Source organism: Bemisia tabaci, chromosome 3 (assembly GCF_918797505.1).
Source record: "Bemisia tabaci chromosome 3, PGI_BMITA_v3".
NCBI classification, from domain to species: domain Eukaryota; kingdom Metazoa; phylum Arthropoda; class Insecta; order Hemiptera; family Aleyrodidae; genus Bemisia; species Bemisia tabaci.
Window position 1 is genome coordinate 192,761 of NC_092795.1, and position 21,158 is coordinate 213,918.

Sequence of the window (21,158 nt, forward strand, 5' to 3'; positions counted from 1 at the left end):
ATGCGATAAAAGTACATTTCAAAACATTTGTGTTATTTTCTGCGTGGTTGAAAGTAGATGTGAAAAATCTCCGAAGAAGACAAATAATATTTTGAGAATATAATTATCTCTAACTTGTTCCAGATATGTTCAGTTTCTTTGCCTCTTAAGCTCCTTACACTTGGGAGCGGCGGTGGTATTCGAGATAGAAGCTGTTTCGCCACGGTTTTGCGCGCCAGAAGAGCCTCATTTTGACAATGCAACTCAAAGACTCATTTTTGCTGATCAGTTTGGAAAACAATTCTGCAGTTATGATCTTAACACGAACTTAACGTCATGCACATCTCTTGGTAATCATCTTCTTAATTGGCCAACATTCATTATTTATTTGTGTGTAAGATGTCCAACGATGAGATAAAGTCGGAAAGAATCGAAACTGGGGCAATTCATGAGGCTGTTCATGAATACATTTAAGAGTGTAGGTATTACGCATAATTTTTTTGTTTTTGAAAATTGATTTCGTTGCAAATGCTCGTATGGAGACAATTTGCAAGCAGCTTACTTCAAGCTCAATCATAGAAGCCAAGTATTTATATACACTGAAAAAAATAATCGGTGGGATTTACCAGAGTTTGGGTGTTATTTACCATACTGTCTACTTGATTTTTTACACAGTGAAGCTGCAGCATAGTTACCAATATACCGGTATGGTAAATAACACGATACGGCTGACACTATGCGACACAGTGCCAGTGTGGCGTTCCCGACTGACTAGTATGGTAATTTCAAGCATCCAGATGCTGCGACAAACCTTGTAGATTCTAAAATCCACTCATCTTATATTATTAAATGCTTTTGATGAAAGTCGTGGATATTTTACTTACATCTTACTTTTAGAAATTCCGTTACATACACAATCAATGGCAGTTAAAGACAGTTTCAACGAGAAATAGCAGATAATTGCTTCACTGATTTCAAGTAAATGATACCAAAACCATACTTGTTATTCGCGTTAAGGTATCATTTACAGACTAAATCAGATCCACGGAAAATTTAATTGCATATAATAAATAGATAGTTCAAAATATACCCACAAAAAGACACTACATGAAAATCCAATCGCACGGTTCACGGTGGGGCAGAAGCTGCCAAATTTTGCTTAAAGTTACAGTTAAACATCAATCCCACGCACATTTGTCTCTTCATCTGAGTATGTTGAGCTTCGAAAATTTTAACAAGAATATAGATATACCTACGAACGAAGTATTCAAAAATCACTTCTAGTCGATTATTTTCAAATTACTTCCGCACTTTTATGTTTTCGAAATGACTTTACACAGAACCGATATTCACTGGATTGCAGAACAACTTTGCGAAGGTTTTCAAATTTTCAGGATTCCTTCACTTTGCAAGCCAGATTCATTGTAGCAACTCCTAACCTCCAGAAATTGGTCGATACGAATAACGAAAAAATCTCAGAAAATGTATGTGGCAGATCAATATAGATAGATTCGAAGAGAAGACGGTAGCTTTAGGGACAATTCGAACACAAATTTGGGCAAATTACGCGTGGATTCACATGGATTAATATGGATCAATAAAACACAGCCACGGACTCCGACCCTCAACGTGATAAATTTATAACTGACAAACAGACAAACGAAAAATGGCGGACCACAGACCGCAGCGCAGTCAAGCGGGAGCTCTCACCACGCTGACTATACCAGTATGGTAAATTTAACCTACCAACACCATGACCAGTCGCATACAGATGCCTACAGATATCAAACGCAAGTGTTACCATGTTATTCCATACTTTTAACTCATCGTATGGTAAAAAATACCCAGCTGATGGTGAGAAATACCTAAACGATGGACAGACACACCTAACTGATATTTACAATCCGGGTATGGTAATTTTTATATCGAGTATGATTCTCACTTTCATCTAGATGCTTAAATCGACCATTATTTGGCTTTTTATCACCATATTTTTTTTTACTCTACCATTATGGTCAATCCCACTTCCACTTTTTTTTCAGTGTACGTTTTTCCTCTTGATCAGGGGGCACGGTGCGTTTTAAACAACTTTAATGCGGTCAACATACCACCCGCGATTTTTTTGCGGAAATGTCAACTAGAAGGCCTACTGATTGAGGAACAACAAACCGCGAAATCTGTGATGGGGCCGTTTTTGAGAAAATGCGATTTTTCGCTTTTTTGGCGGGAATTTCGGGTCAAGGCGCTGAAAAAGTCAAGTTAGGCTGTTTTTGAAGTTCGTAAATGCATATCCTATACATTTTGAGTCAATCAAGTGCCAGTAGATAGCTATTCGTGCATATTGCCCAAAATTCATATCCTTAAATCCACGACTTTTGGGTTTTTGGGGGGTTAGTCAAGGAGAAATCCGAAAAAAAGAGGGTTAACCCGGAACAAATTGCTTAACAAACTTTTCCTACGTAAACTTCTTCAGTAGGTCCTATTGAACAACATACCAAAAGTTTACCACGGTTCGCTCCCGGAACACCCCCCCCCAAATTGCCTAAATTTCAAAATGGCGGCCATAATAAGGCCTCTGGGAGTTCGATTTTTTTAAAAATACGCATACAGTGTCATGTGAGGTGTCAATTCCTATGTAATTTTGGTCGTAGATTTCAAATATGAAGTAAAAAAAGTCCCTTGATCAAAGGGGGTACCCCAAATCCAAGATGGCAGCCAATTTTGAAAGTCAAGAGGGTGGATTTTTAAAAAGTTCGCGTGATAAGGCAAGTGAGGTATCATTTCTTATGTAATTTTGGTCGTAGATTTCATTTATGAAGTCATAAAAGCCCCCAAGTCAAAGGGATTGCTCCAAATGCAAAGATGGCGGCCAGCTTTGAAAGGCAGGAGGGTGAATTTTTGAAATGTTTACGTGACAACCCTAGTAAAATAGAATCAACCTGACGTCAGGGTATGTTTCATAAACTACCCTGAGTCAGATTGATATCAGCCTGAATTAGTCTGACTCAGGGTAGTTAATGAAACGTCAGGTTGATTCTATTTTACTAGGGATGTCACGTAAACATTTCAAAAATTCACCCTCCTGCCTTTCAAAGCTGGCCGCCATCATTGCATTTGGAGCAATCCCTTTGACTTGGGGGCTTTTATGACTTCATAAATGAAATCTACGACCAAAATTACATAAGAAATGATACCTCACTTGCCTTATCACGCGAACTTTTTAAAAATCCACCCTCTTGACTTTCAAAATTGGCTGCCATCTTGGATTTGGGGTACCCCCTTTTGATCAAGGGACTTTTTTTACTTCATATTTGAAATCTACGACCAAAATTACATAGGAATTGACACCTCACATGACACTGTATGCGTATTTTTAAAAAAATCGAACTCCCAGAGGCCTTATTATGGCCGCCATTTTGAAATTTAGGCAATTTGGGGGGGGGTGTTCCGGGAGCGAACCGTGGTAAACTTTTGGTATGTTGTTCAATAGGACCTACTGAAGATGTTTACGTAGGAAAAGTTTGTTAAGCAATTTGTTCCGGGTTAACCCTCTTTTTTTCGGATTTCTCCTTGACTAACCCCCCAAAAACCCAAAAGTCGTGGATTTAAGGATATGAATTTTGGGCAATATGCACGAATAGCTATCTACTGGCACTTGATTGACTCAAAATGTATAGGATATGCATTTACGAACTTCAAAAACAGCCTAACTTGACTTTTTCAGCGCCTTGACCTGAAATTCCCGCCAAAAAAGCGAAAAATCGCATTTTCTCAAAAACGGCCCCATCACAGATTTCGCGGTTTGTTGTTCCTCAATCAGTAGGCCTTCTAGTTGACATTTCCGCAAAAAAATCGCGGGTGGTATGTTGACCGCATTAAAATTGTTTAAAACGCACCGTGGGTGTGCTACTAGGTCTCCAGGTTGACATAAAATCACCTAATTAACCAAACAATTATCTCAAATCTCAAACTTTTAATTGAGGACACCGCATCAAGAACAGCCTATAGGCGTATAGGTCGTTATTACGCCCATCTGCTTTTCGGATTCTACGTACCCTGGACTATGCTGTGATAGCGATAAAATATAGATAGGTAACGGCTCGAGGTCGAAAAACCTTTTTTCCGAGTTAAGTCAGGCCACTGGATCGATGGGTGCAAGAACGACCTATAAGCGGGCCTATAAACTTAAGGGCCTATAAGGTGCTACTTACCCCTTTCTTTACACACTATCAATATTCTTTCATTTTACGTTAATCATGTGTGATTAAAATGATTCATACTTCATATTGCCACCAAAATGACTGTTGGGCGTAATAATGGCCTAAAAACCGCGTTTTTAAATTAAATATATTAGAGTGTAAACACAAAACGTATCGCAAAATCTACCCGGCATCCTTCAATACAAGGGTTAGGTCACCCAAAAACACCAAAACATGGTACCAGGGTACATCAAAAACACAACTTTAAATGCGTTTTTCTCAAAACGCGGTTTAAAGTAATGGGCTGTTCTTGGTGCGGTGTCCTCAATTAAAATAGCCTTCATGCACGCTGGGCTTGTCGGTTTCCTTTGACATTATTGCAGTGGTGAATGCATAGCTGAGGTGCGCTCCGGCTAGATATATGTATTTAGCAAATGGGTGATTTTTATAGGAGGATTATAAATAAACAAGTGGTTAGAAATGAAGCAAAAGAATATAAACTATGCAAAACGATAATCCGGGTATCGGAACTTGGCTGTTTTGAAAACGCCTTCAAATAAGGCGTGATACCTCACGCATTCCGGAGAGTTCAAATAGTTGTATCATTGCGCCGTAAGAATGAGACGGAAGATTAAAATGGAAATAGCCTCCATGCACGCTGGGCTTGTCGATTTCCTTTGACATTTTTGCAGCGGTGAATGCATAGCTGAAGTGCGCTCCAGCTAGAATTGTATTTAGCAAATGGGTGGTTTTTATACGAGGATTAAAAATAAACAAGTGGTAGGAAATAAAACATAATAATAGGAACTATGCAAAACGATAATCCGGATAGCGGAACTTGGCTGTTTTGAAAACGCCTTCAAATGCGGCGTGATACCTCACGCATTCCGGAGAGTTCAAATAGTTGTATCATTGCGCCGTTAGAATGAGACGGAAGATTAAAATGGAAATAGCCTCCATGCACGCTGGGCTTGTCGATTTCCTTTGACATTTTTGCAGTCGTGAATGCATAGCTGAAGTGCGCTCCAGCTAGAATTGTATTTAATAAATGGGTGGTTTTTATACGAGGATTAAAAATAAACAAGTGGTAGGAAATAAAACATAATAATAGGAACTATGCAAAACGTTAATCCGGATAGCAAAACTAGGCTGTTTTGAAAACGCCTTCAAATGCGGCGTGATACCTCACGCATTCCAGAGAGTTCAAATAGTTGTATCATTGCGCCTTAGGAATGCGACGGAAGATTACAATATTGAGGACACCGCACCAAGAACAGCCTATAGGCGTATAGGTCGTTATTACGCCCTTCTGCTTTTCGGATTCTACGTTTCCTGGACTATGCTGTGGTAGCGATAGAGTATAGATAGGTAACGGCTCGAGGTCGAAAAACCTTTTTTTCCGAGTTATGTCAGGCCACTGGATCGATGGCTGCAAGAACGACCTATAAGCGGGCCTTTCAACTTAAGGGCCTATAAGGTGCTACTTACCCCTTTCTTTACTTACTATCGATATTCTTTCATTTTGCGTTAATCATGTGTGATTAAAATGATTAATACTTCATATTGCCACCAAAATGACTGTTGGGCGTTATAAAGGCCTAAAAACCGCCTTTTTAAATTAAATATATTAGAGTGTTAACCCAAAATGTATCGCAAAATCTACCCGGCATCCTTCAATAGAAGAGTTAGGTCACCCAAAAACACCAAAACAGGGTACCTGCATAGAAAAGTCTGCGCAGTACATCAAAAACAAAACATTAAATGCGTTTTTCTCAAAACGCGGTTTCAAGTTATAGGCTGTTCTTGGTGCGGTGTCCTCAATTATAGTAGCATATCGACGGTGAAACTACCAAACCACGTATCTCGTTTGCGGTGTTTAAAAATCTACGCTCACATTTCATTTTTTTGAAGTAGACCAAATCAATATCATTCCTTGAAATTTTCACAGAATTTTCTCCGCACGAGGAGGAAAAATCACAGAAATTTTCAAGACTAGACGTTAAGTAGTTTTTCATTTAAAAAATAAAGTATGACAGGAAGTCTGCGACGTCGCAAACCGAGATACGTGGTTTGGTAGTTTCACCGTCGATATGGTGTATTGATGGTTATACTGAAAAAAAAGTATCACAATCCCAAATAAACTCCCGCCTGTTTTTGGTGCCAGAAATAAGAGTAGTTGCACTAGCCAGAGGTAAAGTTACTTTCGGCAGACTCAACCGCATTTCTGATTGGTGCAACTAAATCAGGTGCCAAAATTAGTCAGGAGTATAGTTGGGATTGTGAGCTTTTTTTCCGCGTAAATGAGATAACTGTGTAGCTCAATTACAACGAATTTTCTCAGGGGAAAATTGATAAAAATGAGACCTTTTAATATTGTGAGATTCCTTGTGATGAGGATAGAAAATTCACAAGCTGAGGCAACTATTGGTAGGTAAGCCTGTAAAAACATAACAACAGCAGTGAATTATATATAAGACGCGACGTCGCGATCTGAGACGGGTAGTTTTCTACTTCAACCATCGATTAGCAGTTTTAGAATGGGTTCTTTTGGTGAGAGCAAGTATTTTGGTTTGATGATAGAAGTAGAATGATAAAATCCATCAAGACATTACGTAACTTTACGGTTTACACTAGTTTCCATATTGCTAAACGCGTGTTCCCCTCTTTTACTCCCTTTTAAGCGCTCAGCCGATAGGCAGCGCTTTTGGGCGCTTCTGGGTACCAGATGCGCCCTTTCCAACCGTTCGACTCCCCCGATGTAACATGTACTATACTACATGCCCTTTTGCCTTATGGGTAATGACGCCATTCTGGTACACCCGGGAAAAATTGGATTTTTTTCTGCATCTGGTATTCGTAAAAGTTTTCGTGAAATGTTTTGCTTTTAAGCATAACAATCTCGCACGGACGTTTTACCTGGTTAAAGTATTTTAGGGCCTCCTTATGCTTTAAATACTTATATCCGAGGCAGTACTTTCAGATCGATTTGAAAATATTACGAACAGTCACGTGATCTCTTCATTTTAGTGACGTATTACTGTGCTACTTTGTGATTGGTTCATTTTCTTGGCGCAGCATCGACACGTCAGCTGTTTGCGGCATTGAGCGGAAGGTTTAAGGTTATGTCATGGACCAAGAGAATGAATAAGGACCCCCAACTCCAGTTAGCGGAGACATTAGCGCTGCCTGCGTTCACGCCGTGAATATGGGTCCAGCCAGCGCCGATGTCACCGCCGGCCGGCCGGTCCCTCTCTTCCCCGCGACCCGCGCTTCCCCTCCCCATTGCTGAACTCCTCTTCACGCGGCCCCGCTCCCCCGCGACCTGCGCGCCCTACCTCGCGGCGTCGCGACGCCGCTGTCCGCTAGATCGCGTTGACGCACCAGCTTTAGAGGTTCCGCCGCTCTTTCCCGTCGTCTGATTTACAGTGAATCCTTTATGTTTCCATTCACCACCGACTAAAATTCATCACAAAATGCTTGTGGAAAGTTTCAGGTCTTCGCGGTCGATCTGAAGTTTTGAAGGGTTTTGCGGTAAAAGAATCCCACTTTAAATTCCAGCTTCGTCAGTCTTCGGGTACATAAGTTGGTAGTAATATGCTTTGACAAAGAAGCGCCCTTCAACGCTTGGGCGTTGGAACTGCTTGTTTGATTTCGACTTGCCTCTAGAGTACTAGTATACTAGTGCTAATTCGTTTAAATGGCGCACCAGCTCATCGATGTGTAGGCTTTTTTTTTGGGGGGGGGGGGGTCCAGTTTTAAAATAAATAAAGCTGTGATAACCGTATTTTATGCTTTTAACGTAATGCGCGGGTAGTTACGATCGTTTGTCTATAAGAAATTTCCTTAGCGGTAGAGTAATTCTTATCGAAATTGATCGTTGAAAATAAAAGAAGCCTAAAAAAAACGCGCCTGATGAGCTCAACGGTGGCTATCATTTTCGGGAAACGAAAAAAACGCGTTTACGGTTTCCTTGGTAACCTTTGTTTGCTATCAGCTGATGTTTTATTTCCATTTCCCAGCCAAGTTGACGGAGTTTATACTTCCTTTCTTCACTAAATGCATTTACTAACACCTGAGCGCTTTTCTAATACGACAGTATTAGAACTTTCCCGCTTGTTTTTGCATTTGAATCTTACGAAAATAAAAGAAGCTCCCAGCTACGGCTCTCGGTACACTTCCCAGTGGCTTATCACAATTGGCTGAGGGCTGTAAGAACACTTGACTGTTGGTGAGGGTCCTCAAAACGCTCTGTGTGCTCTCTTTTATAAATGACAGCAAACGAAACTCGAAGTTCCTTGATTTGATGATTGTTTTCTGTGTAGATGAGTTCACTGCCGCGATTGTGCCGATCAAAAACTCAACGAACCAATTCCTGGCAGGAATTGGACCCTACCTGACCGTGTTCACATGGGATGAGATTTCGGCCGAGTCAACATACGTAGTTTTAGCGAGACCTGAAACTGAGGCAGCGTTCCCTGGAAACTTCTTCAACGATGGCAAGGCGGATATAACAGGACGTTTCTGGATTGGTGAGCCAATTGTCAAATACTTTTGTGGCAGTGGCTGGACGTGCATAATCTTTAGTCTATAAACTATAAACTAGGCATCGATTTCATCAAACACAAGGAATGCCTGAATGGGTATGCTCCGAAAAATGTAAGATTCCTATCTTGATATCTTAGATTGGAAAATTTCACTTTCCATCCTGAATGCACGGTGTCATGACGGGACGTTTCACCTTCACAGATTCCTACGTGACATTTGACCTACAACATCAGACCTGCATACATTTGAGCTAAAAATTAAGACCTACTGTACTTCACCACAGGATTGCGTTTTGACTTCCCTTGAATATTTACAGGCTCACAGGGACCATTAGACCCCTCTGGCCCATCAGGAGCTGTGCCGAACCGGGGCAGTTTTTATAGCTACGTCACTGAAAATTGCAGTTTTGCCAAGAAAATAGGAAATGTCAGCATTTCAGATGGGCTGGCCTGGAATAGCGACTACACAACCTTGTTTTACATCGATAGTGGCGTAAATACAGTGGACAGATTTGACTTTGACATAGAAACTGGAGAAATTAGTGAGTACCAAGTTTCATTTATGTTGTTACTTCCTCGCTCTCCTTGGAGGTAGAGGAAGTATTTTTTCATATCTTTTGCTATTCATTGCTTTCATACAATTTTTTTACAGATTTTTTCACGTATGATACTGGGAATTTCAGCGCCGCTCCCACATTTTTCACCGTAACGCGCCTTTTAATCACTATTGTATAATGAACTTTAAATGCTAAAAGGAACTAAGTTGCATGTGAACCCTATGCATATAGTTTCTTTCAGCATTAATACGTCTTATTGTTGGTCGTTTTGAATTTTTTCCTCCTCGCCTGGAATTATAATTTCCTTTATATCGATTTCTCACGAAATGTATACGTGATAAAAATTACTTTGAATGAACTTCTTTATCATGAACAACTCAAAGCCTACTTCTTGCAATCCCATATTTCAATACAACAAATTAGAGGACTGTAATAAATCGCCGTTATTAAACAGTCAATTGATTGTTTGGACATTGCAAATATATTTTAAACCGTAATTGAAAATTCCTCTAAGTTTTGATTTTTGCCTTAATTTCCTAAAAAAGAGCACCCCCCCGATAAAAATTCATAGCTATTTGCATGTTGGTAGAACTAGCCAACTTTATGCATAAGCATAGCCCCAGTGAATTGTTAATTTACTCGCAAATTTTACTTCTAATTTGCGATACCATTTATGTACAGGTAACCGCAGGACCGTAATCGACTACAAAGAAACGGACATTCCTGGTTTCGCTCATGGCATGACAATTGACACAGAGGACTATTTATACGTCACCATCTACGGAGGATCCGTGGTAAGTCGTACTTTTAAGTAAATAATACAATCGTTTTTCTTCATTATAAAATAGGGGGCGTAAGGGGGCCCCCGGATCCCCCTTACACTCTCCTGTTCAAGGTGTCTGGATCCACCTATGTTTACCGCAGAGTACCAGGAGAGAAAACCGCCGAACGTATGTTGTTATAAAGTTCGATCGACAAGAAATACAAGGTTATCCAAGGTTAAACCGACAGACTGCGAAATCTTGCTCAGTGAACAGAGAGAAGTAATGTTTCATCTATGGAGTTTTCATTCTAGAAGTCCCCTGAAAGTAGCACGGGCCCTTCAAAGTTACGGAAATATCGTTTCCCCGAATTTTGACAGCGGTTATGGGCGAGAATGCATGAAAAAGGCTAACACCCAAATTGTAAGCGCTGAATTCATCAATGGCCTCATATATATCGATATCTCAAACCACAGGGGGGGGGAGTTCAGGGTCTTGAGCTCAAGGTCTTTTTCAGGGCAAAATACTCTGAAATAAAGACCGTTAAAGTCTACCTTATTTGACTTGAGATATCAATGTTTTTGGGACATGGATTAATTCGGAGCTTAAAATCATGAGAGTAAGCCTTTTTGTGTGATCTTGTCTAAATCCGTTTTCCAAATTATAAGAAACTTTGATTTTCCCGAAAATTTGAGGGGGCTATTGCTCCTACAGCGGGCACTTTTGGTAAATAATTCATAGAAGAAAAAGTTTTATTTTATCAATGAACACGCCACTCCAGTATGGCGGTTTAACCTTGAATCAACCTGTATAAATGAAAAATGGCGATTTTTCACGTGAAGACAAATGAGGTCTAGGAAAGCGTTACGTAACTTCTTATGGAGGGACGAAGGGAATACCTTGCTTGAAAACGCGTAAAACGTGGCAAAAAAGGTTCTATAATTTCGAATCGAATCTCCCGACCCCACAAAAATTTGCGTCCCCCTCCCGTGACGTAAATAATTTACACCTCTAAGTTTATTCCGTACACACTGGTTCAGAGAGATACACTTTTCCGTTTCTTTTTTTTCAGATTACGAGGGTAGATCCGAATAGCGGAGAGGTCCTTATGCGTATCGAGATGCCGATGACGTTAGTAGCGGACGCAGAGTGGGGCGGCCCAGATCTGGACGTTCTATACGTCACGTCTCACAGCAGAGGCCTAGACGGCAGCGAGTTGGAGGAGCAACCGTTGGCCGGCCGCGTCGTCGCCGTCAGAGGGCTCAACGCCTCGGGGCGCGTCGCCAACGATGCCATCATCTGTCTCCAGTCTGGGTCGCACGAGTCCGCCACGTGTTCTTCAAAGTCAAGACTTCGGAAGTTAGGGTCGACTTAATAGTCCTTCCTTCAAAAGCTTCACGGAATGAAAACGGTTTTCGTCGAGGATACAAAACGAGCAACTCAAGTGGACTACATCTTGCAATTAACCCCTATACATTCTGACTCATTTCAGAAACAACAGATGTGCCATTAGCTTCCCTGAGCAGAAATATTTTTTTTTTTTAGGATGAGCTAGAAATTCAATTCCCAATTGCAAAACGTACGTCAATTGACGTTACCTGATTTGCGCCCCACATCTGCCGGTTTAGGACCGCAACATACCTCCGTGAGAATCAGGCCAGTAATCTATAGGTAAGGACAGGGGTGTCTTTGATATTGAATAGGTCGATGACTTGGTTTTTGGCGTGAAAAGGAGGTTATTTGCGGACCCCGAAAAATTCCAATTTCAACTGAGATTTTAATTTTTCTGGTGCAACTGTTGAGTTTAACGTGCGTCAGATTATGGGTGCATAGCAGTTTTCACGAGATTCGGTACATTACCGTTGTTAAAATGCAAGAATAACTATATTTATTCCCCAATAATTTGTGTGGAGGAGAGGGAGAGGCTGCTGTCCCATTGAAAAGCATGTTAAGAAAAATATTTTTTAGAAGAAAAATGTCTTCTTTTGACCCATGGAAAACGCTTCTGCAGTCTGGCAATTTAACCTTCATTCAAACACTCTGTATGTTTTGGAGATACTGTTGCATGAGATGAGAAAAATGAAAGTGAGAGTACAATTTTTGAATTTCCGATTATACAATCTATATAGAATCATTTGAAAGCTGCATTATTATAATGAGGAGCGAAAACTAACTGCCCCTTCTCTGATCTATCAATAAATATAAAATTTGATTTTTCAGTGGTAAGGATATTTTCATAGACAATTTTGGAATTAGCAGTCCCTCCCACCAAAGTAATGGTTTCTCTCCTTTTTTCGCCTTGTAGGCTATAAAAAATTAGGAATTTTTTTATGAAACTGAAAATAGAAAAAAATTACAAAGTTTGCAATCTGCCGACAACTGGTTTCAATTTAACATACTCACCTACTGAGAAGATAAGGACACATGAGCGTGGTTCATCCCGCGACAAGTTTCTGTCCCATCGGGCAGTGGACTGATTGGTGTAAAGCATACTCGCTTATGGCACGCAAGAGAGCGCTTTCACTCGAGAGAATAGCATTAGGGCAAAAGCCTAGCTGAAATGATTACTTCAGCTCATTGGAGTAGAATCAACCCTGGAGGAAAACGATTAGCCCATGAATAAACAAAGGGGTCTTGCATCTTCTTTGATGCTGCGCAATTCCGGAGCGATTTCTTGCTTCGTTTCTCCCATCTCGCTATTCTCTAGTCTCCTGCTCCGCGATCCGCGAACCGAGAACCTCGCAACTCGACCAAAAACTTAGCGCGGATACGTTGTTTTTCCTCGAAACGATCACTCCTCGCTCCTGACTTGGATGAAGCGTTTTTTCTAGCGGAGGTCCGCGAGACGATTATTTCATCTGACAGAAGCGCGCGGTGTTGCGTCGCCTCTGATCCGTCGCCCGGTTGGCAAAACGGCGTAATTGCACATTGAGGTGAGCCCAGAGGAGCATTCAATAGTACGGACGACAGGGCTCATTATTGGATGTCGTTACGCCCTTCGGTCAGGAGGGTGAGAGATTGTGAGACTTCTCGCAAATTGATACCGGTGGAAAGTCACCAGAGGTTACTAAAAATTGTTTCATCCTCTAGGAATGATCACTGTTGCTGAGCTCTTTGAGTCGCACCGTGGACGACCATTGAAAATGGAGGAGTTTCCGGGCCAAAAACGGCAACATCCTTTCAACTTGCCACCGTGACTGGGCCGGGAGGATCCTTCCAATTCGATATGGATGTCATTACTTTGCAGCTACAGATTATTTCCGATTAGTTGCCAGTTTTTCAAAGTCAGATATGCGGCTGAAATTGTATGGGGCGCCTCCTGGCCACTCCGAGGACCAAGCCTTGACGTAGGCTTCGCAGCACTGGAAGATATTGGGCTTATTTGATGGGAGCGGACTTATCTAAGATTACCATTTGCAGGTACCCGAAAAATCATAGAAATAGAGCCGGTAGATCATCACAAAGTACAAATGTGAGAAAATGAACATTTGAAGTCAGAGAGGGTGAGCTAATGATTATTTCTTTGAAAAAAAAAAAAAAAAAATACAATTTTATCTTCACTGTTAGATGAGGGCCTTGAAGGATAAAAGACATACGTGCAGTTTTAGCTATTTCAAGAAATATGCGTTTAAAATTTTAAAATTACGTGAATCCTTATGGCGGAAAAAAAAGTTCCAACTCACTTTTTGCTGCTTAAAAAACGGGATGTGAGTCGTGAATTTTTAAAGGAGATACTTTAAGACCGCTTATAGTTGAAATCATTGATATCTCAATTTTGTTCTCAAAACTTGCAATAGTGTGCCTTGTCCTCAAAGGCACCTCACATTTCAATGAGTTTTTATAGAAATAAGCGAATGCTAGGTTGAGTTGCGAGGATGGTACATAATGCGAGAGGTGACGGGCGGCGCGGAGGAAGTGTGAAATTGTTTTCCGTTGCGTGAGGATATGGAAAGAGAGTCGAGTGGGAACTGGAATCATCCGAATAGGCGGACCAAAAACGATTTAATCATGAAAAAGGGGTGTTAAGGGAGCGGGAGGGGCGAATTGGTGTCAGCGTTTCAAGATGCCTTGGGGCGGCGCGGCGGCGGCATGGCGATCCAGCACGAGCCAACAAGGGACCAGTTTAAATTGTCGCTTGTGTAGAAAGCTCATTGATTTTGTCGAGCCTTTCCATACGCCACGTCCCATTGTGTGAAGCTTCACATTCCGTTAAAAGCTCATGTTCACCGAGCTTTGAAAGCTCGCTTAGATAACAACATTTTCCCTTCTTTTCTTTTTTTCCAAGGGAGGATAAGCTTCTGCAGTGGAGTCCATTAATCATGCCTATCTCGTGGCGATAGAACATCCTTGTTATTAATGATACGAAACCGAAATCGGTCATTATCAATTACATCTTTGTTTCCAGAAAGAGTTTACGCTCTTCCCTCGGTTGGCAACAATTTTCCTTCCACCTCCGAGCTCCGAGCGTCCGACCCGAAGCGGATGAAAGGATTAGGCAGAAATTTAATTAAGTGAAATTGGTAGTTTTTCATCATCCAATGAACTCGAAGAATGTTGCCATCATTTATTAACTGAGCTTTTAGTAGTGTGCCCGTGTCCCATTTAATTAATCTTGGGGTACATCGGAGCTTCCGTGAGCATCCCTAACCCAATTCTAAGTAATCATGGCCTACCGCATTCATCCCTTTGAAGATTCCCTTCCTCAACCACTTTGACACACAGAGTCACTGATGTGCCAAAGCTAATATTTAAACTTTTCCCCGAGAGCTGAAGGAAAAAACGACGACTCAACTTCCGTTTTTACTTTGCCTCTCTTTCATCTTCAATTAATGTGACCTACAGAGAGGGGTAGTGGCTCTTTTGGGGGCTGGAGAGCATTTTATCAATAGCCCCATGACGATTTGATTCATGTTTGTAACATTCAGTTATTTCTGTTTGATCTCTTATATTAAGAAATAAATAAAAATGAATTAAATGAAACGAGCTGAGAGAAAAATCTGACATGACGAAAAATCAATTCGTTCCATCTGCAAGCGGGAAAAAGCCCACGCCTAGATAGCATCTTGGTCAACTGATGTGGTGCCACACCACTGCACTGGTGCGGCGCACGGTGGATCGAGTCAATAGGAGAGGTCGGACAAAATTTGAAAACTTTAAATGCTCGTAACTTCGCTTTCACAAAACTTTGAGGTTCTAAAGGTAGTTCCATTGGTTTCCTTGTGAAATTTTCTTCTATGAACACCCCTTGAAATTTTAAATGTCACGAAATAAACATTAAAATTTGCAGTTTTAGTAAACAATTTCATGTCCAACCGCTCTCATTGACTCGCTCCACTGTGCGGCGTGGGTCAAACGCTTGGATGCGACTATTCGTGCTCTATGGATGTGCGTATTGCCCGTCAAAAATATGAAGGAACTTTCATTTTGCTCTCCACCGAAGGATACGCTCGACGTTCGAGGCGTCGTGTCGCGTCGCTACACTATAAGACGTGTTAAGTCGTCAACAACTTCATATTTTTCGTCTCGCTTTATTTCTTGCTTTATTTACAAGAGTATGTGACAATATTGTACGGAAATGTGATAATATTGAGAATGGGTTGACAAATAATCGGGTCAGTCAAATGATAAAATCTATATAAAAATTCTGAATTATACTCAGAGGCCGAGTTACTTCAAGGTCGTCTGATACTAATCTACAGTGTTCTGAGTTGACAAGTTTGTAAGGATTAGTAATTGATGGACAACTTTATTATTGTAACTTTAAGATTGTTTTTCAATTAGAGAAAGAAACGGGGCACCGCTATTTCCAAAAACAAGATATAAACACGAAAATGATGGGAAAAATTCATGTCCGAACAAAGTACGAAAAATGCCGCAAGCGTGTAATATCGTCGCTCCTCTGACGTAAGGGTGTATGTCCATTTCCATGACGGACTCCGAAAAGTGTGGAATTACATGGGCAACAGGGTTCACGTGGAAATTGAGATACACCCGAACGTCAGAGGAGGGAGGATGTAGGCAACCCAGGGTGCCTGTGCGAACACGCAGATCACGTCCAATGAGGATTCTCTGGCCATTACACATTATTAATGGAGTTTTCCCTCGAGTCAACCTCTGAGTGACCTCGAGCCTTCGTTCTCATGTGGACCGAATCTCAATACTCTAACTTATTTTTCAATCGAAATAGCCCTCGATAGTTTCGGGAAAATATGTCCTTTTTTCCTTCATTTCTAAGTGTGATCTAATTCATACTGATACCTGCCCATTGAACATTTACTTCACTTAAAATTTCGTTCTTCCTTCAAGGCAACCTCATTCCAGATAAAATCATGTATACAAAGTATGGTAAAGAATGTTACTTCTGCAAGTTTAAAGTTTATTAATATTACTTCGAGTCTCAAGGTCTATCAAAAGTTTAATCTGAAGCTGTAGGTACACGCGCGGATGAAAACTAAGTTTTCAAATTGAAACCCTTTGATAAGAGGTGTGTGAAGAAGCAGCCTAAAATGACCAAACGCAATTTTGCATTTTGAACGCTTGACGTGCGCTAAAATAGCTCCCGAGACGCTTTAAACTGGTCGCGGTTTTGCTTAGAAACGCCGTGTTGCGACGTTGCCATTTTATAAAGTGAAAACCTTTAAATATGCTAACTACTCTGCATCTCAACCGATTTCAATGAACTTGTTTCAAAATGTTCCTCTGAAATAGAGCTTCCTAACGGTGTATCGTAATTTGGGTTTACTCGGCACTTTACGGCACTTACACGGTTTTAGCAGTTTTTGATAAACACAAAAATTTGTTTTAATTTTACTACAGTCTTGGAAGCGACGGAATCTGAACAAAAACCAGTCGAAGTTAAAGTTTAGCCTTTCACCTTTCTAGCGAGAAGAAGATCATCCCGGGAAAAGGTCTAATTTCCGAGATACGACCGCTCAAAGTTAGTCAAAGTCGGTTTTACGCAATTGGAAACCTCAATCCCAGCGTTGAAAATGTGAAAATGCGTTTGATCATTTATGGCCGTTTTCCATAGAGTACATAGAGTCGTAATGTAAATGGGAGAGCTGGCGCCATGTTCTGCTCGACGAGTTCTGAGCCCGGTGTGCGCCGAGTTCAGGTCACTTTTTCGACACATGTTCGATCCAAAATGGCGGTGTGGAATACGTGGTGATTCCTATCTTCTTTGTTTACATCGGATGGCCGGGTACCCGTGTATCGCAAACAATCGATTGTGTATCGAAAAAGTGACTCGGCGTCAAACAGGAATCTCGGAATTCGGGACCTGGAAAATGCTTAAAAGTGGCGCCAGCTCACCCGCTTACATTACGACTGTATGTACTCTATGCCGTTTTCTCACACACCTCTTTACTTCGGGCCAGTTAGAACAAAATCACCGATATTTCATTTTTTTGAGACTGTCATTTTACTTTTTGGCCCATTGAAAGCCATGATTCACTTTTTGCATGTTGCGGTGATTTTCTTATTAGCAGGGTTGAGATACTCTTTGTGGCGATTTACACGTTGGAAAGGGGTCATTTATGGGCCACAGTGAGTGCAAAGCCGGCTGTTATATTCAGCTGTGTCCTGGAGAGTTTGATTGGATCTCCTTGAACCTCTGTGAATCACAATGTAAACCACACGAAAGCTTCCAAAGAAAGGAGCTGTTTAAGGAAGGACAACGAAGACAAGGCTAATATCCATGAGCAAAATGCGAAACCACGTTACTCTATTATTTGCTCGGAGGATTAAAAGCCGCAACTCTGTAGCATGAATTTTACACAGAGTATTCTGCTAGGCGAGGGGAAAAATCACGGGAGTTGTCAAGAAAATATGAGTTGCCCAAAGAAAGAAGAGAGAATGAAATGAAGGCTACAGCGTGGAAAACGGAGACACGTGGTCACGCACTTTGGCTATGGACGTGGTTTTAATTAAAGGAGGAATTACCTTTGTAGATGATTTTGGGGACGTGGAGGCGTGGCAACGTATAAAAGCGTGGCGTCTGTCGCGGGAGGAGGGGGCGGCGGGGGGCGAGGGGCCGGGGGCAAATGTCTTTTACATGAACTCACTTTCTCCGGTGAATTCTGCCGAGTCCGAATGGTATGCCGACCATGCCGCGCCGCCGCGCCGCCGCGCCGTCCCGGTCGGGACTCGCCGGTCGACCCGCATCCGCGAGACGCGAGCGACTTGTGACTTGCATCTGCTCGAGTTGGAGTTGGAGTTGGAGTCCATCGATGCCGCCGCGCCGCGCGCGCCGCGCCGCGTCTTCCCCATCCAGACTCCGACGCAACCGGCATCCATGACCTCACTTCCCGAACACGCCCCGGCGTTACCTACAAGAGACGTAACGCTCAAATTTTCCAAATCCAGTTTTCTCCAAAATTTGCCCAAGGTAGTGGCTCAAATCTCCTGCTCGCAGAATTGTGTTTTATTCATGCTTGATCCATGTACATTAGCGGGAACAAAAAGATCCGTCCAAACAGCAACTTTCTAAGTTCAATATCAACAGAGATGTCACGCTTTGAAGAATCCGGATTATGACGTCATCCACAGCATTAGTGACACCCTTGGTTTTTTCACCTTGCTTTCACATGAGTCTCACGTTTAGTGGCCAGTGCAAATGCGTGTCTCGCTGATTGATGGAAGTAAGGCACAGGGAACCAAGGGTGTCGTTACCGCGGTGGATGACGTCATAAACCGAATTTTTCATAGCGCGATATCTCGCTTATATTGTACGTAGAGAGTTGTTGTTTGAACACATCATTTTCAGCTATATAGTTTACAAGAATCAAGCGTCAAAATTTAATTATTTGACCAAAGCAACTTATCCATTTAAATGAAATCTCCAATTCAGCTAAAACAGCACAATTCTTCTTATTTATGAAGAAACGAGACCTGTATGAGAAAGCCTTGAGTTCGCAAAGATTGGCGTTGTTTAAGATAAAACTGCCTAACGTTTGACATCTGAGCCGCAAAGCGCTTCCGGGAGTTGGACCGTGTAGCGGTCGGGGTCGGGGGATGTAGCAGCTCCCGGTTCAAATGAGAACCATGTTCCTGATGCGAACGACAATTTGACAAATACTATTATCCCAAACGCTCGCATCGAAAGTCAAGAACCTATCCACAAAGTGAAGCTCACAGAAGTTGCCGTGCTTAATCTCAAAGTAGAGGAAGTATGTGGACGATGAGGAACAGAGATGGGTGTCTTCACACGAAAGAGTTCTTAAAACCAAAGTTTAAGCTTTCAAGTAGGGCTCGGGGATCTTTAGATTTAAGTGAGTTGGGCAAACAAAAGCGCTGTTTGAAACTGCTGCTCGCATCGTCCATTCAGACCTATTATAATAAGTTTCAGCCGCAGGCTTCAAGACGAATCAGCCCTATGACGTATCACCTTTGAAAAATAGCTCGAGCAGTGTCTAAAAAACTCATTTGAGTCACAAAAAACCATTGTGCTTTTAAATAATGAGGGCGGTCCGTTTTGCCTCTTTATGCAGGAGTCCTGTCACTTTTTGGTTTGGGTCATATTTATTTTCCTGCATGAACCGATGAAAAAGAGCGGTAAACAATTCTACTTGTGGTAACATATTTCCTTAACCATGTTGACTTATGGACGCACCAAGACCGTTGCTACTTTTAATGTCCGAATCCGAATATACCTGTTGTTGCACACGTGCCATCTAATGAGTTGATCAATTAAATAAGGAGGGTAAAATATTACAGGGAATATCCCAGCGTCAAGTTTCTGCATTCAAAATTAAAGAAGGTCTCTTGTGCGATTATGTAGCATCGCGTCCAAGATATTGGACTCCATGCTCATCCTTGATATACTTACCTGCTCATCTCGTCCAAGATCTTGGACTCCATGCTCATCGCTAAACGTCTCACTTCTTTGCTTGAGCATGGAGTCCAAAAGCAAGTAGACCTCCCATAGTTTTAAAGTTCATCATGATAGAAAATCGTATACTTCGCTTATCCAATCTAACCTGAACTAAACTAACCTAACCTAACCTAACCTAACCTAACCTAACCTAACCTAACCTAACCTTACCTAACCCAACCTAAGCAATGCACAGTTTTTTTCGAGAACACATGTTTTGGTCTTTATTTCACCAAAATTGTCTTAATACATTTTTGGACCCCATGCTCCTATATTGTCAGAGAATACCTGCGTCCCACAATTTTGGACGCTATGCTCACTTCGATTTTTCGAAAAAATTATCCCTAATTAAAGTGAGCATGGAGTCCAAGATCTTGGACATGATGAGCAACCGAATATCATATAGCTGAGCATGGAGTCCAATATCATGGACGCGATGCTACATTACCTCTTGTGCAGTTCACCCAAAAGTGTCATGATTATAGTTCTGGTTTTTATATGCTTTGTTTTTTCACACGCTTCAAAGGAGTAAAATACGATGTGCTGAAAAGCGTTTTTTAAAGAATACAAAATTTAGTAAGCATTCGAGTTAAAGTTTAGCCACCCCATTTCTGAGTAAGAGAAGCGTTTATTTTTTTTTTATTTTTTATTTTTTGTGACAAAGATGTGAATTTTCCCATTTGAACGATGTAAATATTCATTTTTTGTCATGCTTCGTCCTAAAAGTCTACTGGGCAGATTTTCATGATTTTTGCAGTTATAAATAGAGGATAGTCCACGGATGAGCCTGCCCTGTTAAGATTATCCCACAAGAATAACCCACGAACGGGACCTAAGAGGGCGTAAGGCGGGCTCCGCGGTTTGTGGATCTTAGCGGCTGGGGGACGCAGCTCCCTAGTTTTGTCTATCTTTCTTCAAATCGAATGAGCGAAAAAATTAGGATCGAAACTCGAGCACGGCTCGGCGGGTTCGTGATCGGATTTTTGAGCTCGGGTGGAGTTGCCTGCCCGGTCACACACACACGAAACCGGAAGCGCTAACCTAGATCCATTAATTCGGCCGTTATCAAATCCCGGACCATGCAGACCCACACGGCGACACCCGGAGCTGGCGTCCATATGACATAAGCGCTAATAGATAAATATCATCGAGACATTGTCTCCCGTCCGTATTAAATCTAGGCTTAAAAACCATTGTACTACGCTTGGATCCCATAACTCTTCCGCCTAACAAGCCGCGACTTCCAG

The 21,158-nt window shown here is 41.6% G+C and overlaps 2 protein-coding genes across 3 annotated transcripts in view; one reads left to right on the forward strand and one right to left on the reverse strand.

The window, feature by feature from the left end:
* LOC109040457 (G-protein coupled receptor rickets) overlaps positions 1-21,158 on the reverse strand; it is a 249,241-nt gene that overhangs the window by 153,768 nt on the left and 74,315 nt on the right. The window lies entirely within an intron of this gene.
* On the forward strand, positions 113-15,891 carry LOC109040455 (regucalcin; the record flags this gene model as incomplete). The annotated part of the gene is made up of 5 exons (XM_072297624.1): positions 113-329; positions 8,501-8,707; positions 9,040-9,264; positions 9,961-10,073; positions 11,113-15,891. Coding segments are annotated over 5 exons (1,065 nt in total), but the record flags the coding sequence as incomplete, so codon positions are not given.